The 27,358-nt window shown below is 45.7% G+C and overlaps 1 protein-coding gene across 2 annotated transcripts in view; it reads right to left on the bottom strand.

Moving 5' to 3' along the window:
- Positions 1 to 2,968: 2,968 nt before the first annotated feature.
- Positions 2,969 to 27,358, bottom strand: part of LOC124770907 — a 41,384-nt gene continuing 16,994 nt past the window's right edge. For both annotated transcript variants that reach the window (XM_047249225.1, XM_047249224.1), the window contains one exon: positions 2,969 to 3,454. In XM_047249225.1, coding sequence (XP_047105181.1) covers positions 3,070 to 3,454 — 385 coding nt within the window. In that variant the 3' untranslated portion in view covers positions 2,969 to 3,069. The remainder of the gene's footprint in view (positions 3,455 to 27,358) is intronic.

Genomic DNA, 27,358 nt, shown 5'->3' with positions numbered 1-27,358 from the left:
TCTTGTCATTTCTGTGCTGTTCTCTTGTGTTCTGGCGTGCGCCGACGCGCACTTGTATGGAAATCGGTGCCTTAAACTCATCGCTGTGATCCTACAGCGTACTGTACGATGCTCTTCAACTTCTGCCACTGACACCCACGCTGTTTGTGCTGCAGAGGAAATTTTTGTGCTGACTGCTCAGGTAGTCTGAAGCCTGTTTCTCGTCGCTCTTGCTAGGCAGAACGACCTTCCCACCTTTCTTTGTATTCCTGTTTACAGTCATCCTCAGTGATGCTGTAACGGCCTTGTGATCGCCGATTCCCAGTTCTACCCCAACAGATTCGAAAAGTTCGGGTCTCTTTGTTACCGGCAGGTCTAAGATGTTATCTTCACCAGTCGCTTCTCAGACTAATGGCTCGCGGTAGTTTTTGGGTAAAATACTTGGATCAATTTATTATGATTTTCTGGCCCTACCACCAGTTTTAGCCACCTGTCTCCCTGTATAGATGGCAGGATAAAGTTTCCACCTAAAATGGCCAGCAAATTCACGCGAAACATTCTCCAGGTTCCCCTCAAACTGTTGCGCCGCTGTTGCCGCTGAGTCTATGGAAGCATCTCACTACCACATTTGAGCCAACCTTAACACTTCTGTCGATACAAATTATTTTACATTCGGGATCTCCACTGATCTCTCTAATGTAATCCTACTTCTCACTGCTTTAAACACCAGCGATCGACCTCTCTTAACGACCTACGTTGCGACCGGAATTTAGAATCTCGTTGCTACTGACTTCGCGTTTCACCCAGCTTTCCGTCCCTGCTACTATGTGGACATTGTTACCGCTTTTAAGCGAGATTAGTTCTGAGAACTTTCCGCAGACGCTGCTGCAGTTAACTAATACCGTGTTGAGACAGTGAGAACAATTCAAGGCCAAGTTCTCCAGATTATAGCGTGCTGCATGCGTGACGGCGCTGGATCGGTTGTAGTAAACACGTCACGAGTTGAGTGGATTCTGGGAGCAATGGCCACCCAACGTCGGTCTGTCGCCAAAGGACGAAAAACCAGACAGAGCTCTTAACAGACGAGTAGTCGGAAGATATTTCTCGCACCGTCCCTGAGGACTAACCTGCCACGGCCTTTCACTTACCAAATATTCTACAGTCCTCCGTTCCGAATCATTGATACATGGGAAGCATGTCAACAGAAACGGCAGAATTTCAGCTCCGTTCTCGATTGCTTCCTGAGTTACAGTAAGCCTAGCGTCAGAATGAACCTTGTCCACTACAGTTGTGAAGGAGCTTTTAGGAAAAGGAGGACAATGCAATTTCATAATCTCAATACAGTTCAACAGAACTGTACAAAAATTAAATTTTGAACGGAAGTACGTGGAGGATGCGCTCGGCACTTCTGCTAATCGTAATTGGAACTGATACTTTGAGCTAAAACTTATGAAAGCTGTTTACTCTTGTGGACGTGGAAGTTTTTCAGTCGATTTCAAACTTTTTTATGAGAGTACAACACATTGGCGACTGGAACAGGAAAAGGCTGAAACTCCTGTGGTACTCAGAGTATCCTCCATCACACACCAGAATGGATCTGTGAAGATATCATATCATTTCAGACGTTTCTGATCGGTAAATTGTTTCAGAAAGATGTTATCTTGTGAATTTTTAAGCAGTTTGACACAAACTCAGATGTGTTAAATTTTATGTTCATTTGCATTATAAATACAAAAGCAGTTCTGGTACAGTCATTGTTTCCATGTCTAAAGATAAGTATTAACAGTATCCAGGGCCAACATTTTAATCTAAGTCATTAGTTTTGTAGACAAGTTGCGTATATAAATTACATTCAAAGCGGCCTGCTCTCTCGCAGGCAAATCGTTTGATGAACTGGCTAGAGGGGATTTCGCATCGTGTAGCGTGTCCTTCACATACATTTTTATACAGTTCTGCTGCACTGTATTGAGATTTACGCATATCGATATCAAATTTCAACAATTTCGCACATGGTTCAAATGGCTCTGAGCACTATGGGACTCAACTGCTGTGGTCATAAGTCCCCTAGAACTTAGAACTACTTAAACCTAACTAACCTAAGGACAGCACACAACACCCAGCCATCACGAGGCAGAGAAAATCCCTGACCCCGCCGGGAATCGAACCCGGGAACCCGGGCGTGGGAAGCGAGAACGCTACCGCACGACCACGAGATGCGGGCTGTACGAGTCAAAGTAAGTGTAATTTTATTACCTGTAGCTCCACGACTTGCGTCACCGTCTCAGCTGTGCCGTTGTGACCGATGAGTGTGGAGACTCGTGTGCGTCGTTGCGAAATTGCTTTCGTGTGCTGAAACTCGGGCCCCGGTGTTCTGTCTCCAATACAACTAGGATTGCTTTGCTCGTTGCAATCTTTTACGTCAAGTAGAGACAACAGTACTAGATAGAGAGGATTTCCTTCACATTTTGTATGCGTGTCATGTTGTGGTCTGATTGTGTTTAGTTCAATGTAGACTGACTGTATGGTTCCAGATGATGGTCGCATTATGTGGTGTGAATACCGCTACTACTATGTCATTGTTATTAAACACAACAGGTACGGTAGAGTAGAATGTTTGCTGAATATGGAGAAGTAAATTGAGTCTGATATCAGGAGTGAGAATTCTGGTGATACAACTGATATAGCATTAATCTCGGTATGTTGCAAATTAGAATAGTCTGATGTAGAACCTTGTAGAGTGGTGTGAAATACTTTTCAGCGATCAGATGTTATAGAGCAGTTGTGTTTGTTCACAATGAACTGTTGACTTTTGCCATGTTTACTCTGGAAGTGTACTCGAGACATTCTTGTTGACAGAAGGATTGTCCGTTGTTACCTGAATTATTTTGCTGTTATCTGGAGTTGTCCGGGTTTTGCTACAACGTTCCTTAGAGTATGTGTGTGCTGTATGTTACTTGAGGAGGCCTGCAATTAGTGAGTCACAATGGGATTGAGTTTTTTGGATCTTTATTTAAAAAATTATGAATATTGCTCTCGTACAAACTCTTTCAGTTCCTGTTTTTTTGCACAGAGTTCGCTGGACTGCCTGCCTCATGACAGCATCTCCACCAGCCGCCTGTGGTTCCTCTCCCTGGCGATGTCCAGCGCTGTCTGCCCACCATCACCAGCTGTGGCCCCCCTGTCGGCCCCCGCGACCAGCAGCCCAGCCGCCACTTCTGCGTGGCGGTTGTATGCCGCGAAATGCAGCGGCGTCCACCCACAGTCATCCCTGGCGTCCACCGCCGCACCCGCCCCCACCAGCAGCCTCGCCACCTCGACGTCTCCCCTGCACGCTGCATAGTGCAGGGCGGTCCGCCCCAACTCGTCCCTCGCCCCCACGTCGGCCCCTGCGGCGATCAGCGCCCTCAGCTCCCCCACTGCCCCATCCTCAGCCGCCTGGACCAGCCTCCTGCCCCTCTCCTCTGCAGAGAGGCTCCTGCACAAAACACACAAACTGCCACTCTCTGCTGCAAACACACAACACACAGAACGAGGAAAACAGCCACACGAGGAAACAACTGCTGCGAATACAAATCTGTCCTGAAACAAACCTACCGTATTCCCCCTCCCACAGTACAAAACAGTGCGCAGTTGTGTGTATGTATTAAATTACAGCAAATCTGTTCTATCCCCCTCATAACAAAATCTTCATTCATCGTCCATTACAAATAGCATTATACAACCTCTGAAAGAATTTCATTACCACATTTTGTCACACTCATTCCTGCAAGTTGAAAGGTAGCTACACTGAGCCACAGCGCCAGAGATTGCACCAAAGAGTTTTATTCCGCCGCCTCCACTGGCAGTTCTTGTCGAGATGTGGCAGTTGTCAGTGCTTGCTGAGATGTCGTAGTAAAGAGTTCTTGTCGAGAGGTCGTGCTGGAGTGTGCTTGTTGAGATGTGGTAGTAGCGAGTCGGTGTTGAGATGTTTTAGTAGGGAGTGCTCGTTCCATGTTTTATGCAGTTGTTTGATGGGCTAGACAGCAGATGTTGTTCTAATGGAGATATTGTAATGATTAGAGTGCTTTTCATCAATATATATGAAGGTAACAAAACTCGCTTTTTTTCTCATTATTTCAATGTCTTGAATAATGCGTCATTACAGGTTCAGTCAACAAAGCATCTGGCTTGTCTTCTTGTATTACAGTGTAATTCTGGTTTTCTTGCGTAATTATAGTATTTCTATTTTCTTTAATTACTTCAGTATGAATGACATTTAAAATTTCTTGTCTTATTGAAGAAGAACTGTGCCAGATGTGTACGTTGAATCACACTTCCACACACAGAACAGCTACACTTGTGCTTTGTTGGCTTCGTAGATTTTATAGTTGCTGGAGACTTAATTAATTGTGTTAACGGAAATTTTCTTTCATTCTTTGTTGTTGTTCTATGCAGTCTTTGCCTGTACAAAATGTTCACTACATGAGCCCACAAGAGAAAACTGCTCTGTGTCATTATCGGTTTACATGCAAACTGACACTTTGATAATGCAAATATCAGGAATCGTGTTATTGTACATTACACAGCCATTACGCTTACATATTCAAATTTATTGTAATAAATCAAACCTCAGAAAGCAGCATCCTCCTTTAAATGACACGACAAAAGTTTTCTCACTTCGCTACTATCTGGGAATGCAATCCAGCAAGTAAAGACGAAATATCTCAAGTATGGTTTCAGTCACAAGTAACAAAGAGTGTCCAAGTTGAAACTTGAAATGATCTGCCATAAAGTTTTGCTTCCCGGAGATTCGAACGCAGCACTTAATCGGATGGTTAACTAAGCAGAATGAAACGCCAGAAGTCGTCATTTTTAACCAGCAATGAGATGACAAACTGAAACCAGGAGACGAAAGTGTTTTGCGTTATGCGCACTCAAACCCAGTACCTATCGACACTGACTTCTAGTCATGCGTAGACCTTCTACACTGATTTACTTCATTAGCAGCGAAATGTGCGCATTTCTGTATTGTAAATAAAATTATGAAAATTTTCTGCTGACTAGCAATCGAACCCTGGACACACAGTTGTTGACTACATACAAAGATACCTCGACTGTGCTATTCTCTTTCACCAGTAGCTAGGAGTGGCATGTTTGAAAGTGACACGAAAGGGACGAAAAGCTGCCCGTCTGACTTGGGACTCGAAACCAGTACCACCATTATTGTTAACAAAGTCCAGAGAATCGGTAAAATCAGAATAATTTCTCACATGTATTTTTTTGAGCTCATGTTGCAACTTAAAGTGACATGCCAGGATTCGAACCCAGGGATGTGTCTCTTGTGAACGTCTTTATGACTTTGCAGACAAGTGGAGACAATGAAGCAGTGGAAATGCATCATCTGAAAGTGATCAAACGTGACGAAAAGGGAGATCCGAGTTCGAATTCCAGTCCATCGTCAATATTTTCCACGTCTCAGGCTCGAATACAGTAAGAGTCAAGTGCGCTGCGGACTTGTACAGCAATTGGCTCATTGATTTAAAAAAAATATCGCTTAAGAAAGGTGACTGGTGACAGAGTTTCGACCCGGCGTGACTTCCGCCTCTGTCAGGGCCCAACCTGTAGCGACTCTCCTCCAGGCTACCAGAGGTGGGAGAGATGCTGCTTATGCTTGGTAAAAATGATTGCCGGATACGAGAAACGAACCCAGACCTTCAGCATTCGTAGCAAGAATCATTTCAACTTTTTCTTAACTAGCAACTATTACCACGAATTAAAATTCATGCGAGTTGCGGTATTCGAATCCAGTACACGCAGACTAGAAACTCGCGCCCTTAACCCCTTTATTTCATTTAATTTTTTAACCATTCCGAGGTCTGGCCACGACGCCTCCCCCATACCTGTCACCGAGTCGCTGCGCTATTTTCGCGCATTATTTTTTATTTTTTTATTTCTAATTTTTTTTTATTTTTAGCACTTCATCTGAAAGACCGTGTTTGCACACAAACTAACTCAGCTGAGAGCGACGCCTTCCAAGCTGTGTTCACGATGGTTTGCTTTCCGATTTATTTCTCAACATCTTGTAAATCGCCCAATGCCTCAGTTCCCGAGGCACGTTTGGAAAGCTGGTCTTCTGCCATCACTGAGCACTGCACGCGCTGGAAGCTCCGTGCTGAGATTCCTGATACAGCGGGTGACGATGAATGTAACGCAGAACAGCAGAAATCAGCGCAGTCGCTTCTGGCTAAAAGGAGTTTCGACATACGGAACGAAGTGAAATAAAGTGTCCTAAAAAGTACCACGTGTTCTGTCGTGAGGACCAGCTTTTCCTCCGAGATTCCTTCAACACAAAATATAGTGCTTCTGAGCTAAGTATTTTAAATTAGATTTCTGTTTCCTTAAAAGTAAATAAGTCAGTAAGAAACACCGTTTAACACAAAAGAGCTTAAGGACGATACATTACGATGTTCTTGCGTTACGCCTTTTTCTATTCAGTTTGCACACTGTTTCACGTAACTGTATGTACTGAAACATGTTGCGAAGTTCCTCTCGCAGTTTCCCGCCTCAGCGACGCACGCGCCGCCCCGTGGCCCGCTTGTGCCCGGCGTGCGTGCGGCGACCCACCCAGCGCCCGCCCGTCTCGCTTCCCTCTGCTGGCAGGTGGTGCGTTGTCTGTCCTCTTAGCCAGTTTACAGCATTCCTTTATTCACGCGGCACGTCGCTACGATTCAAGAAAATTGTAAGGCAAGGTACTGGGAGTAGAGTTCGTGTTATTGTGGCTAACAATTGTCTGATAACTCACCAGATGTCCTTCACTTGAGCGCGTACGAACCTCGCCTGCTGTCAGGTAGTAATTCTCTCACGTGCTGCCGACCACCCAGGTGGACTGCCTCAAGTTTCGCTTCGGTTGCTACTTTCCTGTTTACTGCCCTCTACCGAGTAGTTTTCACACTCGTTGGTAGGTGAGGGGTGCCGATGTTTGTCCAGATGGCCCTCCAGCCGTAGTGCGGCTACTTTTGTACAGTCACGTTTCCGCTTTTGCTTCTCATTAATTCCACGCACATGTTCTTGACTTTTACCATATTCGACGGCCAACTCTGGTTTGAGTATAACAGAGTTGGAATCAAAATTGTTCAAAATGATAAAAGCCATTGGCGACGTGCCGTACATCTGTGGGTGGATTCCAGACAGTGGGAGTAATTTCGTCTGGTAAGTGCGGCGTGAGGGCCGTCTGTGTGTCTTCTTCCGCATCTAGTGTGTGGAACACACGAATATAGTTTCTCACTTTCTCCCAAAGTCGGCGATATTTAATCTCCCCCTCCCCCCTCCCCGTTGCCGCCTGAGATGGTCAACGTGTCAAACTTTATCTTAAAAATATTACCACGAGTTACAAAATGGCGCAAAGCTGACAGAAATCTTGCTGCTGTTTCACCTGTTATGGGTAAAACTTGTGCCACACAGTTGACTTTACAGACCATCTACATATGTGCAAAGTGTGCCCTTTGGATGTCGTCAACTCTTCTCGCCCTATGTTCTTTGACTCCAACTGGCACGCTGGCAAGCACTTTCTTAGGGTTTGCAGCTGCAGTACGATTTACGTTAGACCTGTAGTCCAGAGCCAGAACTTGGACTGAGGTCTCGCGTGTTTCGCAAAGATATTCCGCACCCCACATTCATGATGTGTGCTTTAGTGTTGCTTAGCTTTGAACCTGACGCAAGTTGGTATTTGTTGGTGACCTGCAATGCCTTCTGCGACTCGCTCTCGCCGGAGATCACGACACCCCGTCACCTGTGTACGCCCTACACACGATATTCTGGCGACGTGTGTGTGTGTGTGTGTGTGTGTGTGTGTGTGTGTGCGCGCGTGTGTGTGTGCGTGTGCGTGCGTGCGTGCAGCCCTCGTAGCTGTTTCTGCAGAGCGGCTAGCAGGGCCTCAGCGGCAGTGGCGAACGAGGCCCTCCACACAGGACCACCTCGGCGCAAACAACTCTTGAGTGCGAGCTGCCTGGTTAGCCGACCACTCACTGATCATGACTTGCAAACTGCTGTTCCTCAACATTATACCAATTACCTTGACAAAATATTGCAGAAAATCCAGTACGGTCATTGTTTCAAGAAGGCACTGGTGACTCTCCCTATCGAAAGCATTCCCGAAATCGAGCGACATTACGGCGCACTCGAGCGTGACAACATGTGCCGCAGCTACCATGTCGCTACATTCACGGACAGTTTGAATACTTTATCTGTCTCTACCCACCGTAGTTCGATACGGGCCAGTCACCTCATGCATTATCATTTTCACTCTCCAGCAAGAACGCGCACCATTAATTTTGTAACCACCATTCAGGACAATAACTCATCTCAAGAGTCCCTTTAGTCAGCCATAGTGCCAGCAGTGCTAGTGTTTTCAATACAGTCCTTAGACAGGTAGTGCTTTTTTATTGTTTTCTACACGAAGTGTGTGGTAACCACAGTTAACTAGTAGCCGCCTTTAGTGAATTAGCAGTCTAGTTAAAAGTTGATTAACTCTCTACAGTAAATTGATTCCTTAGGACGGATAGGATGTGTGACCGCTGTGTACGGACGCAGGGGGAGCTGGCCACTGTCCGCGAACAGCTGAGCGTGTTGATGGCCGCGGTCAGCCGTCTTCAGGCTGCTGCCTCGGAGTGTAGCGGCAGTGGGGAGTCCGGTGTGTCGCAAGGTACACCCCAGGTGTTACATGCTTCACCCACTGTCCCTGCTGTCGAGACATCTTCGCGGGTACCGGGCGCGGTTGGGCCACCCTCTCCCCAAGGGGAGTGGCGGGTTCAGCGGCGTCCGCGGCGCACGAGGCGGAGGGTCAATGTGGAGGCTGGCCGTGTGGCATCGCCCGCTCTGCCTGTGAGTGGACATGTGGCCGCTCCTTCAGCAAGGTCCGAGCAGGCACACGGGGGGAGGGGTTTATTAGTTGTTGGGAGCTCCAACGTTAGGCTTCGGGAAAAAGCGGAAAGGTCGGGGAAGAAGGCCAGTGTTCACTCTGTCTGCTTGCCGGGGGTCTCACCCGAGATGTGGAGGAGGCCCTACCGGCGGCCATAGAGAGCGCTGGGTGCACCCGACTGCAAACTGTTGCTCATGTCGGCACCAATGACTCGTGCCGTCTGGGTCCAGAGGTCATCCTCAGTTCGTACAGGCGGTTGGCTGAATTGGTGAAGGCGGAAAGCCTCGCTCGCGGGGTGGAATCTAAGCCAACTATTTGTAGTATCGTCCCCAGAACCGATCGCGGTCATCTGGTTTGGAGCCGAGTGGAAGGCTTAAACCAGAGGCTCAGACGATTCTGCGGAGATCTGGGGTGCAAATTTCTCGACCTCCGCTATCGGGTGGAGAAATGTAGGGTCCCCCTGAATAGGTCAGGCGTCAGGAAGCGGCTACAAGGGTAGCGGAGTACGTGTGGAGTGCACATGGTGTTTTTTTTAGGTTAGAGAATCCCCTCCCTAGGCCCGACAACACGCCTCCTGAGACGCAGCAAGGTAGGAGTAGGCAAAATGCAACAGGGAATAACAATATTAATGTGCTAATAGTAAACTCCAGGAGCGTCTACAGAAAGGTCCCAGAACTGCTCTCATTAATAAACGGTCACAACGCTCATATAATACTAGGGACAGAAAGTTGGCTGAAACCGACGTATATAGTAATGAAATCCTAAATTCAGATTGGAATGTATACCGCAGAGACAGGCTGGACAGTGAAGGGGGAGGCGTGTTTATAGCCATAAGAAGTGCAATAGTATCGAAGGAAATTGACGGAGATCCGAAATGCGAAATAATTTGGGTGAAGGTCACGGTTAATGCAGGCTCAGACATGGTAATTGGATGTCTCTATAGGCCCCCTGGCTCAGCAGCTGTTGTGGCTGAGCACCTGAAGGATAATTTGGAAAATATTTCGAGTAGATTTCCCCACCATCTTATAGTTCTGGGTGGAAATTTTAATTTGCCAGATATAGACTGGGAGACTGAAATGTTCATAACGGGTGGCACGGACAAAGAATCCAGTGAAATTTTTTCAAGTGCTTTATCTGAAAAGTATCTTGAGCAGTTAAACAGAGAATCGACTCGTGGCGATAACATATTGGACCTTCTGGTGACAAACAGACCCGAACTATTTGAAACAGTTAACGCAGAACAGGGAATCAACTATCATAAACTGGTTACTGCATCGATGATTTCAGCCGTAAATAGAAATATTAAGAAAGGTAGGAAGATTTTTCTGTTTAGCAAAAGTGACAAAAAGCAGATTTCAGAGTACCTGACGGCTCAACACAAAACTTTTGATTTAAGTACAGACAGTGCTGAGGATCAGTGGACAAAGTTCAAAACCATCGTACAATATGCGTTAGATGAGTATGTGCCAAGCAAGATCGTAACAGATGGGAAAGAGCCACCGTGGTACAACAACCGAGTTAGAAAACTGCTGCGGAAACAAAGGGAACTTCACAGCAAACACAAACATAGCCAACACCTTGCAGACAAACAAAAATTACGCGAAGCGAAATGTAATGTGAGGAGGGCCATGCGAGAGGCGTTCAATGAATTCGAAAGTAAAGTTCTATATACTGACTTGGCAGAAAATCCTAAGAAATTTTGGTCTTGTGTCAAAGCGGTAGGTGGATCAAAACAAAATGTCCAGACACTCTGCGACCAAAATGGTTCTGAAACAGAGGATGACAGACTAAAGGCCGAAATACTAAATTTCTTTTTCCAAACCTGTTTCACAAAGGAAGAATGCACTGTAGTTCCTTCTCTAGATTGTCGCACAGATGACAAAATGGTAGATATCGAAATAAACGACAGAGGGATAGAGAAACAATTGAAATCGCTCAAAAGAGGAAAGGCCGCTGGACCTGATGGGATACCAGTTCGATTTTACACAGAGTACGCGAAGGAACTTGCCCCCCTTCTTGCAGCGGTGTACCGTAGGTCTCTAGAAGAGCGTAGCGTTCCAAAGGATTGGAAAAGGGCACACGTCATCCCCGTTTTCAAGAAGGGACGTCGAACAGATGTGCAGAACTATAGACCTATATCTCTAACGTCGATCAGCTGTAGAATTTTGGAACACGTATTGTGTTCGAGTATAATGACTTTCTGGAGACTAGAAATCTACTGTGTAGGAATCAGCATGGGTTTCGAAAACGACGATCGTGTGAAACCCAGCTCGCGCCATTAGTCCACGAGACTCAGAGGGCCATAGACACGGGTTCCCGGGTAGGTGCCGTGTTTCTTGACTTACGCAAGGCGTTCGATACAGTTCTCCACAGTCGTTTAATGAACAAAGTAAGAGCATATGGACTATCAGACCAATTGTGTGACAGGATTGAAGAGTTCCTAGGTAACAGAACGCAGCATGTCGTTCTCAATGGAGAGAAGTCTTCCGAAGTAAGAGTGATTTCAGGTGTGCCGCAGGGGAGTGTCGTAGGACCGTTGCTGTTCACAATATACTTAAATGACCTTGTGGATGACATCCGAAGTTCACTGAGGCTTTTTGAGAATGATGCTGTGGTATATCGAGAGGCTGGAACGACGGAAAATTGTACTGAAATGCAGGAGGATCTGCAGCGAATTGATGCATGGTGTAGGGAATGGCAATCTTATCTCAATGTAGACAAGTGTAATGTGCTGCTAATACACAGAAAGAAAAATCCCATATTATTTAGCTACAATATAGCAACTCAGGAACTGGAACCAGTTAATTCCGTAAATTATCTGGGAGTATGCATTAGAAGTGATTTAAAATGGAATAATCATATAAAGTTGATCGTCGATAAAGCAGATGCCAGACTGAGATTCACTGGAACAATCCTAAGGAAATGCAATCCGTAAACAAAGGAAGTAGGTTACAGTACGATTGTTCGCCCACTGCTCGAATACTGGTCAGCAGTGTGGGATCCGTACCAGACAGGGTTGATAGAAGAGATAGAGAAGATCCAAAGGAGAGCAGTGCGCTTCGTTACAGGATCACTTAGTAATCGCGAAAGCGTTACGGAGATGATAGATAAACTCCAGTGGAACACTCTGCAGGAGAGACGCTCAGTAGCTCGGTACGGGCTTTTGTTGTAGTTTCGAGAACATACCTTCACCGAGGAGTCAAACAGTATATTGCTCCCTCCTACGTCTCGTGAAGAGACGGTGAGGATAAAATCAGAGAGATTAGAGCCCACACAGAGACATACCGACAATCCTCCTTTACACGAACAATACGAGACTGGAATAGAAGGGAGAACCGATAGAGGTACTCACGGTACCCTCCGCCACTTAAAACTAACTTACGCTAAGGTCGACACACACGCCCATACCAGAGGGAGGACTCGAACCTCCGACGGGGGCAGCCGCGCAGACCGCGCGGCGAACGGTGGAAAGTATCAACACAAAGGCATCAGACGTGACGAAAAGGGAGATCCGAGTTCGAATCTCAGTCCAGCACCGATGTTTTGCACATCTCATGCCGAAATAAAATAAGAATCAGCTGCCCAGTGATCTTGCACAATGAGTGGCACATTCACCAAAAAACACTCTCGCGTAGGGAAGCTTACTGGTGACTGACTTTCAACCTGGCATGGTTAGGCCTCTGTCATGGCCCACCCTATAAGGACTCTCGCGCAACAAGTAGCAAAGTGACGTCTCGTATGTCCGTTTGGAACCACAGTGCAACACTACATTTTTCGAATGCCGTCACCAGAGGTGAAGATGTGCTGTTTGTACTTCTTAAATTGATTGCCTTATGTGAGAACCTAGCCCCGACCATCACAAGAATCATTCCAAATGAACACCCGTCTGCACAGAGCATTGGTTCATGACTGTGTCGTAATGAAGGCCTTTGCACACTAATGGAAAATTCCGATTCCGTGGAGGTCGATTACAACCTGTTGGAAACATTTCTTTGTTGGTCCATATCGGCATTCACTGGCCACCTTGGCTACCCAAGGCGTGCTCCTGACTTGGTTCTGTTATCGCCGAAATGAGATCACGTTAAGAGGCAGCTGCACGAACGGGCAACACGGTATAGTGCGCAGATTTCTGCAGGATGTGTCTCTCCACTTGCGGTTCTACGCTCCTAGTATTTCGGGTCTATTCACAAATTTGTGTAAACCCAAATACCAGATATCGAACATACTCTCCTCTTTGGTTTCGAAATTGCATTTCGTCTCGCATAATTGCATTCCTGCAGCATTTTATGGGGAGAGTACTGCAGCATGTAAGCAACCAGGGTAGATTATACCTAAAAACTGGACAAGTTTCTGTCAAAACTTAAATCGTGTTTGCAGGTGTTAGTAACATAATAATTGGTTGGATGAAAACGTGCACTTTTGAAATGCAGCAAACAGTGGAAACTAGCCAATAATGTGGATTTAAAAACTTCGTTTCAAATAAATTCACTGCCTCAGCGAGGAAGATTAATATAAGCCAAATTTCTTCAGCAAACCGACCAAAATAACTCTATTGTTCTGCAAGGCGATTAAGGCCCGACTGTCAGGAAGATGGTAATAAAATAAAATCTGAAACTAATAACTTCGCTTGATAGCTGCCGGCCACAGAAATCTATTTTGTTTTCGTTTGACGTGAGAGCAATAAACGAGGAGGAGACAGCAAAATCACTAAACGTAAACGCAGGTCACGTGGAGGTTAGCCGCCTCCCCACCATAACTCACAAGGAGACGGCACGACCACGGGGTCGGGGATTTGTCCGAAATTTTGCATGGTCAAAGACGACCCCTAACACTTCACGTGGTTAAAATATTAGGACACACCACTCGGAAAATCCCGTGAAAAATCGATCCAAAGTTTCTCAGGTGCCTTATGAGTATAAAATGTTGGTCCAGTGGCGAGCCGCCGTTTGGCCTAGTCATTGTGGTATTATTTTGTGAATAGGAAATTTTCAATGAACTCCAGACTACATTCCATTCATCTGGCTGATTCCCCTTCGCGTACCACTTGCAACCTGATTGACACAGATGAACATCGATTTGTCTGTGGAAATGAAAATAATATATGGTTGTCAATCAGAAAAAAATTAGCAACTATGCAGAGAAAACCGCCGTATTTGATAACGCCAACGTGCCTTTTATACCCGGAAGAAGAATTATACCCCACCTCAAAGAAAAATGCCGACAACTGGTTGAAGGGACACGCGGTATTTTACCTGCTGTCCAGTAAAGAAAGGAGCAGAGGAGATTTTTGGACGTACATCTCCGACCAGCATCACAAGCTACTGCATATAAATAATTACTACGATACATACGCCAACTTCCTCAGAAGAAGCGTCATGTGAACTCCATTTTCGATTGTGCGATTCAGAACATGAAGAAACGAGAGACAATTTGATCTTTGAAAACCAAATACGATCAAGTGACGAACATCGCTATCTGGTTTAGGCCTTGATTTCTTCTAAAATGTCAAGGAACCTGTAATTAATTTTCGTTTGTTTTATTACTTTTAAATGTTAGTTGATAATTATGTACTACTGTGGAATGTTATGACCAATTTAAAAAAATGGTTAGGGCTCGCACTCTTATGCCAGAGGCCTTGGGTTCTTTTTCTTCTGATTCATTTTCTTTTGTTATTCCACCAATTATTCAAAAAGTTTCTCAAACTTACACTATTTTAGCTCAAGAATGTAAAGTTTTTCATTCTGAAAAATATTCGTGCTCGTTATTCTATTTCGTTTCATGGGGTTTCGAGGTTTAGAGGGGCTTTGTAAGGGCCCCCTTGGGATTGTAACGGCCATCTGGGCATAGGACTGTGCGCGAGCCGTGGGAAGTAAACGGCAGTTTGTTTTTCGACTTCGTCGTGAACAGACATGCCCGTTTCAAATTTCGACGTGTTATTCCGATCCGCGGTTAAACACGTCGACTGAAGAAGTTGCTGGCTCATCTGGAATAGGAGAAGAAATTCCTGAAGAGTCCGTTCATAGTGATCTATCAAAATTACGATTGAAGGGCGCAGTGGTGTATTCTGAAAAGCTGTTGATGGAAAATATTTTAATTGCATCGACATCTTCGGAAGAAATCTCTCACGATGCTATGTTATTGGCCGGAGAACTTTATAATAATACACTGGAACTTTTGGGTGCAAAAACATTCGTAACTGAAGAGAAATTAATTCACGCTCATGAGGATTGTGAAGAATGTGAGGAGAACGATGAACAGTTCGAAGTGCCACAAAATGATTCGTCTCCAGACGAATATAAACCGTCACCGAAAATATTTAAAAGTAACATGATTCCCATAGCCTACAAAGTCGTGAATATTGCTAAAGCGCACCTCACGTGGTCCTTGGCGACGTTGGGAAAAAAGGATGCCGCCAATTGAAGAGAAAAGAATATCTTTCCCAATGGGAGAAAGATCTTAAAAGCGGTGGTACGCGAATGGATAAATTTGAGGCGATAGATTCGTGGACCTACGACCGTTTTGTGGAAACAAGACAGTAACATCAGCAAGTCACGACAAGAAATTTACAGCAATGGACATTGGTTGCGGCTGCACAATTCGTCGATTTCAAATTCAAGGCGTCTGATCGATAGGTCACGGCATTTAAAGAGAAGCACAGAATTTCACAACGCAAGCTCACGAAACTGGTTTCGAAAAAAGAAGCGGCGTCAATGGAGGCCATCAAGGCGTCTGCGGAGGCCTTTCGTCGGCAGACGTGCCGGTTAATCCCCAAATACCACGACGAGGATTATGCGATACATACTGACCAAACAGGTAAATACATGTTTTCTGCGTACAAAATGTTTTACCGATGTAAAATATATCAATTCAAATTTAATTATAGAAAAAGATATTTACATACACATTCGAATATTGTTTAATATTAAAAATACTATTGTTTTAGGATACCAATATCAATCTCACTGAAAAAGTAAGTAAAACAGTTTTCGTGAAAAAGTCGGATTTGAATAAAGTGACGCATTCGTATACCGCACAATATTCAATAACATTATCCGGAAAACTGCTGCCACATGTCTTCATATGCTTACAAGAAGCGACCGGTCATTTCGGACCTCGTATTCACTAATTAATAGATGGCTATGGCAATACTTATACGAACGTCATCGTAACATCATCGCAGTCTGGAAAAGGAACAACAGTTTTATACATGGATTTTCTCCGCAAATATTTAAAATCTTTCGTCGGGGAGATTAAATACTTACTTCTCGTTGACTCTTGGGAAGGTGAAACGATTCCAGAGACATATGATGCAATTTTTCAAGATGACGAAAATATGCCTACTTGGTCTCAAAGTCATACCTCAAAAATGCACTTCTTTGGTGCAAACTTGTGATGTTTACTTTTACAGGCAAGTTAAAAATTTCGTAAAGCGCTTGCAAAATTGCAGCGCATTGTAACAGCAGAATCGTGAAATAATTCCCGGGAAGATTGCATCAAAATTCATTCTATAATTCTCCATCAATCATCGTCACCAATATTCCGAGACATAATTCAGTATGACTGGTTTGCCTCAAAATTATCAGAAACTAGGAACATTTTCGTAAATGTTAATGGGGCATGTTTTTGTACAGATTTACTGCAAACGCCCGTTTTTATTTGTTGCGCAAGATGTCGCAAAAATTATTGCTTTGTTTGTTTTTACGATAATTACTACTGCGGTTCTTGTTTATCATTATTATATGTATAAAAATTGAATGTTTCCCAAGCGACTTTGTTATTCTGATTAAAAAACCAATGTTTGTCCTCATATACTTTACAGTGGAAAATGGAAATCCCACCGCCATGATTTGTGTTGTTGGACAAAAAGAAAGAAATGACAAATGAGGTGACAGATAATTCCAGTCATAAATTACAGTGTTCAAAGAATGAGTCTTTAGCAGTAGCACAAATCGGCACCTTCACTGTCACCTTTAGCTGGCGGCAGTTCAGCACGCACATTTTCTTCTTCTGCAGCCTGAGGTTCCTCATCATAATTTCCCAGACCCAAATTAATCATTCAGCAAATCCTTGACGTGTGTTCCTTCCAGAGTAAATTACGTGGACAGAGGAGCAGTCCCGAACAGCGACATCGCAAAGTCCTTCACTGCCTTTTATGTTTGTCAGTTCCAGCCTTCTAAACGCATCCTTGGGGAGATCAAGATCTTCCTTCATATCAGACACCAGATGTTTGCCGTCATATTCTTGTATCTGCTGTACTACTGATTTATTTTTCATGTGCGACTTGCAGGTGAGGTTGGGGTTGGGGTCGGGAACGTGAACCCAACCCATTCCCTCAACTACGAATCCAGTTCCTAACCTATTCTTTTGAATACATTTCGGAGCATCTTACCATAGTTCTTATTGTGATTCTGATATTTAAGTATTTTCTCGAATTCATTTTGCATATTTTCATGTTTCCGTCTTTCAGCTAAAATCACCTTTCCTGTAACTTTTTTGGAGTTTAAAAGCTTTTTGCTGAGATAACTTAGTTCAAGATTATACTCCCTAATGTGTTTTAGCTTAAAACTTATTTTTTGTATATTTATCGGCGGCTCTACACTTGGCCTGACAATGTATAGTTTCGCTGTAGTGCACCCTGGATCGTTACACATTATGCACCATGTTCGTTAACATACAACGCCATCGCTTTACACTTTATGTCAGACCCATTCCTCCATTGCTTGGATCCAAAACTGCTGTCTTCACCGGCACTCGAAACAATTCCCCTTTCCACAAGAACTTTGCTAAGGTGGACATGATCGCCTTCTCCACCATTGATGGAATGGGGTGAACCTGTGCTATGTAGTAGGCCTTGGATAAAATATACGTGTTGATAAACAGTATTCTCTGGAACTGGTCTATGCTACGTTGACAGCTCCCTTGATTTTTCTTGCCACCTCCCGCCAACTTATTGCTATCATTTTTAAAAGGGGAGTTGTCAATGCTATTCCAAGAGCTTTCCGTTCATTAACATGGTTCGCCCACTCAATGCGCAAGTTAGCAAGCCGCTTTATATCTTGAAATTTACTTTTGTTTCCATTTACCCCCGCACCCGATGCGGAACAGTATTTTGCAAGTACCATCTCTAGTTGCGTCACATCTGTTTGGTCTCTGATGATTACGCCTGCATCGTCAGCGTAAGCGCCTACCACGGTCATGGTAATGCCTATCAGCCTGTGCTGTAGCTGTCTCAGGGGAGGTTCCAGCGGTATAACGAACAGGAGCATGGATAAGGGGCTTCCTTGGGTAACACCCCTTTTTATGTCAATTTGTTTTGTCAGTTGACAGCTAACGGAGATTTGTGCAGTAACACCCATAGCCACATTCTCGAGGATGTAGATGGTTTTTGGCAGTAAGTCCATTCGATGCATTGTCTCTATCAGGTATTTGTGATTAATTTGATCAAATGCCTTATGGACGTCTATGAAAAGCAGTCCACATTTTATGTTACTTGCCTGCGCTAGTGCAATGACATCGCAATACAAAGCCGCAGTTTGTAAAATCGTCCTTCTGACAGCACAAGTCTGCTGTTGACCTATGGTGTCAGCGGTGCATGGCGTAAAGCGCTTGTTAATTACTCGAGCCAAAAATTTATAATCCGAATTTAAAAGCGAAATCGGCCGTAGGTTGTTTATTTTTTTTGCAGCCTCTGTTCTTCTGGATCAACACGATTTTGCATTGTTTGAATTCTGCAGGCACTGGCTTCCCCTATAAGACTTCATTGACAATTTCGGTGAACTTTCTCCTATTAGGGTCCAAAATCGTTTATAGAATTCAATGGGCAGTCTGTCAGCTCCTGGAGATTTCCTAGCGGGGGAGCTGCACACGATTTCCAATACATCTTCCTTGGTGATGTCCGAAGAAATGTTATCATCATCTCCTCGCGATATTCGTGGAAGATATGCACCAAAGAGCTCATCGTATTCTTCTTCGTTTGTTTCCCCTGACGCATACATACGTTCATAATACACTGAGATATCTCTATTTCCTTCTGGGTGGTGAATATGGTACCATCATCGATCTGAAGTTCATCCACGAAACTACTACTATTCTTGGCGTGTCTGACAAGGTGGTACAGTGCAGCAGTCTCATCTTCAGTGACTGACTCTGCTTTGCTTTTCATTTCAAGTCCCTCCAGTTACTTACGTTTCAGACTTGATAATTTTGCTTTTATTTGCTTGATGTCTTTTAATCTTGTAGGAATTGCATCTGTCTGATCGTAGAGTTCCCTTAGCACGCTGTAGTAGAATTCTACAGTCTGTTTCCTTTCTGTGGCCATATCTATACTGAAAGATATTAAAACTTTCCTTAACTTTGGTTTCGCTCGTTGGGTCCACCATTCTATCACACTTGGAAAGTTGGTCAGTGAACGGAGACATATTTCCCAAGCTCTGGTCAGGGCATCTTCTAAGTCTTCTTCTGATAATAACGAAATATTTAGATTCCACTGGCTTCTTACTCTTCTGGTAGGTTGTGGTGTTAAATTTACGCAGGTCAACAACACACTGTCATCGGAAAAACTAACGGGAACAGCTTCTGTTTTCAGTACTTTATCTGCTAAATTTTCCGTTACGTAAATTCTGTCAATTCTACTACATTAATTCGCAACAATGAGTGAAGTTCACCATTGTTGGTTATTTTATTTCCCACGCATATTTTAAATCAACAACGAGATGTCTCAAGTCTCGTGAGTAATTGAAGTTGGGGATTTGATCCTTTCGACTCAATACACAATTAAAATTTCCCCCTATTAAGTTGGAGGGGGTGTTTCCTCAGTAAAGAAATGACGCTTTCAATAAAGAATGTGGCTCTTGCAGCTTTATTACTGCTGCCAGAAGGAGCATATGAACTGACTATAGTGACTCCTGCTACGTTTATTCCAATACCTCATCCCGATTCTAATTTATCAACGTTATGTACGGGGATGCCTTCTCTAACTAAAGTGGCTGTGCAACACTCGTTTCAGTGGAAATATTGTAAAAATCGACGTAACTGGACAAATTTAATTGTGGGAATACCACTTCCTGTAGGAGAGCAATATCCGTCGCTGACTCATACAGAAACTGTTTCAGAGCAGCTATTTTAACATCCGACTGTATCCTATTAATGTTTAGCGTGGTAATCGTATATGACTAACATAGGGGAGTGACCTCTTTTCCCGCTAGTCTATCATTTGATGCCACTCCATGCCGGATACTTCCTGAGAATCTGACTGGAGACCACCGTCCCGGTTTGCATTACAACCTTTCTTTATACTTTTCTTGCGATTTGCATTGAGTCTGGCCTTCACCGAATGTCTGCTCCGCCCACCCCCTGAGCAGTTTTCCACTGAGGGCGGTGTCGGTGGATCTGAGGGGCAGTCGTGTGCCACCATCTCGTCTCGTCTGCCAAAGGCGGCGCACACGCAGTTTGCGAACGTTCTTCCAACGCCCCGTCACTTCTATGATCACTTTCGTTTGCTGTTTATGTGTTATTGCTGTAAAACTCCACTTCTTCGTCTTGGGATTTGGGCTGTGACGTCGCCTGTTGTTGACAATCACTCGCTACCTCGTCACGTTTGCTTTCAGTTGCATCTGCGAGTGAATCTGTCTGCGATGGTTGACGTACGGCTACTGCAGCGCGGGGCTGTGGCGTCACCAAGACGAGCGCATTGCCATCTACTGGCGCGTCCAGCGCTACAGAATGGGACTGTAGTGTCACTTTGACCTGTTCCGGTGATGGTGGCGGGTTCGATTTGTCTACTGATGCACTTGACTCAAGAGTTTGAATCTATGCTGACAATATTGTCTGAAATCTGTGCTACTGCCGTTACAAGTTCGACGTCTCTTGTTAGTCGCTATACTACTTTTTCCAGCCGGATTGTCTGGAGTGTCTTGCCTGAGTAAAGGTGGAAATGCTTCAAGAGTATTTTGTGGCCCGTCGTCCACATTACCTGTAATGCTGGAAAGGTCGCCACCCGTCATTGATTTTCGGTCACAAGATCAGCCAATGTTAACCTTTTATGCTGTTGTAAATTATTCTGCAATACAAACACTTTTTTTTAGACCGTTTTGCCGGAGATGCCTACTTTCATATGTGACAAGTCAAAGTCTGTCCATTGTATATAAGGTGCGTTTTGTAGCCACAAACCAAAATATGAGATGGAATGTTTTGTTTGATATGCACATCGACAGAACAAACGCCACTTAAGCATCGCAATCTATGCTGGCTTGACCATCGTTCATTACAAATTTGCCTGATGTCACCTTATTTAGATAACACGTCTTTTAAGTAGCAGTTTTCTACCTCATGGGGGAAATTAAATTCTCTGACTTGTTTATAATCAACATCAGCATTTGAAATGGTAACTCTACTCACCGAATTATCGCGATGGCGCAATTCAGCTTTTCCTTCAAATTTATGCAAAACACAGTAACAGCGAATATATCTGTCCACTTATCATTGTAAACAAGGATGGAGGAGTACATGTTGCCATTGATGCACAAACTCTAAACAAAATAAAAAGAGAGGTGGACAGGCCTGAAAATCTGGACAAAATGTTGCAAAAATTTCATAATGAGGTATTTAACCAGCTTCGACATGACTGCTGGCTATTGGCAAATCCCATTAAGTCTAGAATCGCATGAATATAAAACAATCCTGTTTACCGGGAAATGTTATCGATACAAAGTAGTTCCATTTGGACTGAATACCTCTCTGGCAGTGTTTATTAGAGCTCTGGACTGTGTTAGGGGAGGAGTTGAGTTCCAGGTTAACTATTTATGCAGATGATTTATTTATCTCCAATGAAAACTGGCAAAAAAAACTCCAAACTGTTGCTCTTCAAGCAGGAGGCATCACTTTAAAATTATAGAAATGTGAACGTGTAAAATTAGAAATTAAATTCTTGAGCCATATAATTACTAATACTGGCATTAATAAGGACCTGGAGGAAGCTACGTGCCTTAGAAAAATTTCCCCCACCAAAAAATACGAAACAGTTGTAAGCTTTTTTAGGTTGGTGTGGATTTTACAGAAAATTTGTTAAGGGGCAACCCTTCAATAATCCACACTCGAACAATCTATAAAAAGATTTAGTGCTTTTGTTTGGACAGATGAGAGTCGGCAGGATTGTGAATCTTTAGAGATTAAACTTTGACATGATAATGTTTTACATCACCCAGTACTGTCACAGACTTTCAATATGAATACTGACAGCAGCACCTATGGGATTGTATTGAAATTTTCCACGGGTGGACCAGAGGGTCCACAGGATAAAGAGCTTGGAGACTGAGGAGAGAGCTGAGAGAATCTGAGCAGATAACTTACTGTATCCGCTGATGGCGGCGGATGTAGTGGACAGCCTGGAGAACAGTGTAAAGCTCCGCAGTATAAACCGAACACTGGTCGGGAAGCCAAAAGTGATTTGGGGTGTCGCCAACAATATAGGCACTCCCTACACCTAACGATGTTTTCGAGCCGTCGGTGTAAATAAATGTGGCGTCCGTCATTTGTGCACATAGAGCAGCAAATGCCCGACGATAAACAAGTGTAGGGGTACCATCCTTGGGAAATCGACAAAGGTCACGGAGCAGGCAGATCCGGGGACGGAGCCAAGGCGGTGCTGTACCCCAAGTTGTCAAGAAGGTTTTAGGAAAGCGGAAGGAAAGAGAATGGAGCAGTTGACGGAAGCGGACTCCCGGGGGTAGTAGGGAGGAGGAGCGGCCTGCATACCCTACATCAAAGGAGGCGTCGAAAAAAAGGTCATGGGCTGGATTAGCAGGCATGTAAGACAGATGGCTAGCATAACGACTCAGAAGGACTGCTCGCCGATTGGACAGCGGAGGTTCAGCAGTCTCAGCATAAAGGCTTTCCACAGGGCTAGTGTAAAAAGCTCCGGACACTAAACGTAATCCACGGTGGTGGATAGAGTCGGGACGCCGAAGAATAGACGGCCGAGCAGAGGAGTAGACTATGCTTCCATAATCCAATTTCGAGCGCACTAAGGCGCGATAGAGGCGGAGAAGGACCACTCGGTCCGCTCCCCAGGAGGTACCATTCAGGACACGGAGGGTGTAAGCGATCGCAGACAGCGAGCCGAAAGATAGGAAACGTGGGAGGACCAGCACAGTTTTCTGTCAAACATAAGACCCAAGAATTTAGCGACGTCTGAAAACGGAAGGTTGACAGGACCTAGATGTAAGGAGGGCGGAAGAAACTCCTTACGTCGCCAAAAATTGACACAAACGGTCTTACTGGGTGAGAAACGGAAGCCGGTTTCGATGCTCCACGAGTGGAGGCGATCGAGACATCCTTGACGACGTCGTTCAAGAAGGCTGGTCCGTTGAGAGCTGTAGTAGATCGCAAAATCGTCCACAAAGAGGGAGCCCGAGACATCAGGAGGGAGACAATCCATAATTGGATTTATGGCGATGGCAAACAGTACAACACTCAGCACGGAGCCCTGGGGTACCCCGTTTTCTTGGGAGAAAGTACGGGAGAGAGTAGTGTTCACCCGCACCCTAAAAGTGCGCTCTGCCATAAATTCGCGAAGAAAAAGGGGCAGCCGGCCTCGAAAGCCCCAAGAGCACAGTGTGCGGAGGATGCCTGTCCTCCAACAGGTATCGTATGCTCTCTCCAGATCAAAAAATATTGCTACTGTTTGGCGTTTCCGGAGAAAATTGTTCATGATATAAGTGGAGAGAGCAACAAGATGGTCAACTGCAGAACGATGCTTTCGGAATCCGCATTGGGCAGGTGTTAAAAGACTGCGGGATTCCAGCCACCAAGCTAAACGGTAATTCACCATACGCTCCAAAACCTTACAGACACTACTTGTGAGAGAAATGGGGCGATAGCTAGAGGGGAGATGTTTGTCCTTTCCAGGTTTCGGAACGAGAACGACGATAGCTTCCCGCCACCGTCTGGGAAAAGTACTGTCGGTCCAAATTCGATTATAAAGGCGAAGGAGGTAACGCAGACTATGGGTTGATAAATGCAGCAACATTTGGACGTGGATACCATCCGGTCCTGGGGCGGAGGAGCGAGAAGAAGAGAGGGCATGTTGGAGTTCCCGCATGGAGAAAACAGTATTGTAGCTTTCGCGATATGGAGAGGAGAAAGCAAGAGGTCGCGGTTCCGCTGCACGTTTCTTCGGGAGAAACGCTGGCGGGTAATTTGAAGAGCTCGAAATCTCAGCAAAGTGCTGACCCAATCAGTTAGAAATTGCGACGGGGTCCACTAAGGTATCATGCGCGACAGTGAGCCCAGAGACCAGGGAGAAACTAGGCGCGCCTGAGAACCGTCGAAGCAGACTCCAAACTTCCGAGGAGGGAGTGAAGGTGTTAAATGAGCTAGTAAAGAATTTCCAGCTTGCCTTCTTGCTATCGCAGATGACGCGACGGCATCGCGCACGGAGCAGCTTATAGCGGATACAGTTGGCCAAAGTAGGATGGTGACGGAAAATGCGAAGAGCACGTCGCCGCTCATGTATTGCATCACGGCATGCCTCGTTCCACCAAGGAACTGGGGGGAGCCAGGGCAATTCGGAGGTGCGTGGAATTGAACGTTCCGCAGCTGTAAGAATAACGTCGGTAATATGTGTGACCTCATAGTCGACGATGGGAAAGCGACGGTCATCGAATGTCGCTAGAGACGAAAAAAGTGTCCAATCAGCTTGGGCAAACTTCCAGCGTGGCGAGCGCATATATGGCAGTTGAGGCTGCAGTCTAAGGACACATGGAAAGTGGTCACTCGAGTGTGTATCATCAAGGGCGAACCATTCGAAGCGCCGAGCTAGCGGAATAGTACCGACCGCAAGGTCCAAATGTGTCGTGGAGGCAGACAAAAATGTGGGGACCCCAGTGTTGAGGCAAACTAGATCCGCTTGGTGGAAGACGTCTAGCAATAGTGAGCCACGTGGACAAGGATGTGGAGATCCCCAAAGCGGGTGGTGGGCATTTAAGTCCCCAACCAGCAAATAGGGGGGTGGAAGCTGACCAAGAAGATGAAGGAGATCAGCTCGTGCCATTGGTGTGGACGATGGAATGTATACAGTACAAAGAGAGAAGGTATATCCAGAAAGGGAAAGACGGACGGCGACAGCTTGGAAGGAACTGTTTAAGGGGATTGGGTGATAATGGAGAGTATCATGGAGAAGAATCATGAGTCCTCCATGGGCTGGAGTGCCTTCAACAGAGGGGAGGTCATATCGGACTGAAAATGAGGGAGAACAAAGCGGTCATGGGGACGCAGCTTTGTTTCCTGAAGACAGAAGATGACCGGCGAGTAGGATCGTAAGAGGATCAATTCATCCCGACTGGCTCGAATGCTGCGGATATTCCAGTGGATAATAGACATAGGGTGAACAGAAAATGGAGGAATGTGACCAAGGGTGCTGTCAACTCAACGACTGCTCAGAGCTTGCGACCGACAGCATGGAATGGCATTCAGCCGAAGGCAGAAGATCCTGATCCATAGGTTGGTCAGGAGCAGCTCCTGCCACCAGCGATCGGCCGGTTGACCGGCCACCAGCAGTGCGCCTCGGCGACAGAAGACGGCCGAGGGCGATTTCCGCCAGGTGGTGCTGTAGATGGGACACGCCTTGGCAGAGAAGGAGAGGAACTGGGTTTCTTTGTAGCCTTCTTGGAAGTATGGTGTTTAGATGAAGGAGGTACCGATGGTTGTGAAGTTGCTCTCTTTTCGAAGACTTGGCGTCTGACTTTTGGGCTCGAGATTTAGCAGAACCCGACGAAGGGTGAGCCATAGAGAGGGCAGGCGAAAGTGGTGAGGTTGAACGGGCGATCTTTGCGCTGGCCGATCTGACGACCGTGGCACTAAAGGTGAGGTCGCAAGTCTGCGTGGCCGCCTCCTTTGTTGGCCGAGGAGAAGCAAGGACAGTGGTGTATTTTCTGTCTGAGGCATGGTGGGCTGTCGACTGGCGAATAATTTTCGAGCAGCAAAGGTCGACACCTTTTCCTTCACTCTTATTTCCTGGATGAACTTTTCGTCCTTAAAAACGGGGCAATCTCGAGAGGAAGCAGCGTGGTCACCCATACAGTTGATGCAGCGAGGGGATGGAGGTGGACAAGCACCCTCATGGGCATCCTTGCCACACGTAACACATTTGGCCGGATTGGAACAGGACTGGCTGGTGTGATTGAACCGCTGACATCGATAGCAACGCGTAGGGTTTGGGACGTAATGGCGAACGGAAATTATCTCATAGCCTGCTTTGATTTTCGATGGGAGTTGAACTTTGTCAAATGTCAAGAAGACAGTGCGGGTTGGAATGATGTTCGTGTCAACCCTTTTCGTAACTCTATGAACAGCCGTTACGCCCTGGTCAGACAGGTAGTGCTGAATTTCTTCGTCAGACAATCCATCGAGGGAGCGTGTATAAACGACTCCACGCGAGGAATTTAAGGCACGGTGCGGTTCCACCTGGACAGGGAAGGTGTGGAGCAGAGAAGTATGCAGCAATTTTTGTGCCTGGAGGGCACTGACTGTTTCAAACAACAAGGTGCCATTCCGTAATCTGCAACAAGACTTTACAGGACCTGCAATTGCGTCAACACCTTTCTGAATAATGAAAGGGTTGACCGTGGAGAAGTCGTGACCTTCGTCAGACCGAGAAACAACAAGGAACTGTAGCAACGATGGAAGAACTGTCTGTGGCTGAGACTCAGTGAACTTACGCTTGTGAGCAGACATAGTGGAAGGTGAGCAAACCATTGCGGAAGAATCCCCCATGATTACCGGCGTCTCCGATGGCGTGCTCCTCCCTTGTGGGGGCCCTCACTGAGGGCACTCCCGCCTTAGGTGATTGTTCACACCTCAGGTCACACCTCCCGACAAACGGACAGAGGGACCAATCGGCACTTTCGGAAGGTATCAGCTCGGGTAATCACCCCTCCCTGGGCCTGGCCGTTACCAGGGGGTACGTACGTGTCCTACCTGTCTACACGGGGCGGGGAATTACGCGTTACCTCTTCACCGGCTACGCATGGAAGTGCGTGGGTCAGCCTTCAGACACGCACAGGGAGGAAAAAAGAGAAAGGGAAAGGAAAGAAGAGGGGTCTCAAACGCCGTAGCAGAGAAAAGGGGCAAAGAGAAGAGGGAAGGAAAAGAGAAGGACAGAGGAAGGATGAAGACTTGCAAGTGTAGAAAGCAAGGAATTTGGAACAGTTTCGAGCGTCCGTCTCCGGACGTAGGCACAAACCACACTCCCAGAGGGGGAGAAAGGGAAGGAAAGAGCCAGAGGTGAGGGGGGGGCGAAGATGGGGGACGGGGAAGGATGCGGAAAGGGAAGGTATGCAGCCCGGAAAGGAAGGAGGGCCACATTAGCTCGGGGTCCCGTGCTCGCTACGCACGTGTCCACAAAAGAGTTGTGGACCCCCTGGGGGGGAATGGATGGTGTGTTGGCCTACCCAATTTGATACAGATGTCAGATTATTTTCACTAGCA

The sequence above is a fragment of the Schistocerca piceifrons genome, unplaced genomic scaffold, assembly GCF_021461385.2.
Source record: "Schistocerca piceifrons isolate TAMUIC-IGC-003096 unplaced genomic scaffold, iqSchPice1.1 HiC_scaffold_835, whole genome shotgun sequence".
In the NCBI taxonomy this organism is placed as follows: domain Eukaryota; kingdom Metazoa; phylum Arthropoda; class Insecta; order Orthoptera; family Acrididae; genus Schistocerca; species Schistocerca piceifrons.
The sequence above is the reverse complement of the archived record's forward strand: the minus strand, read 5'-3'. Positions and strand labels throughout refer to the sequence as shown.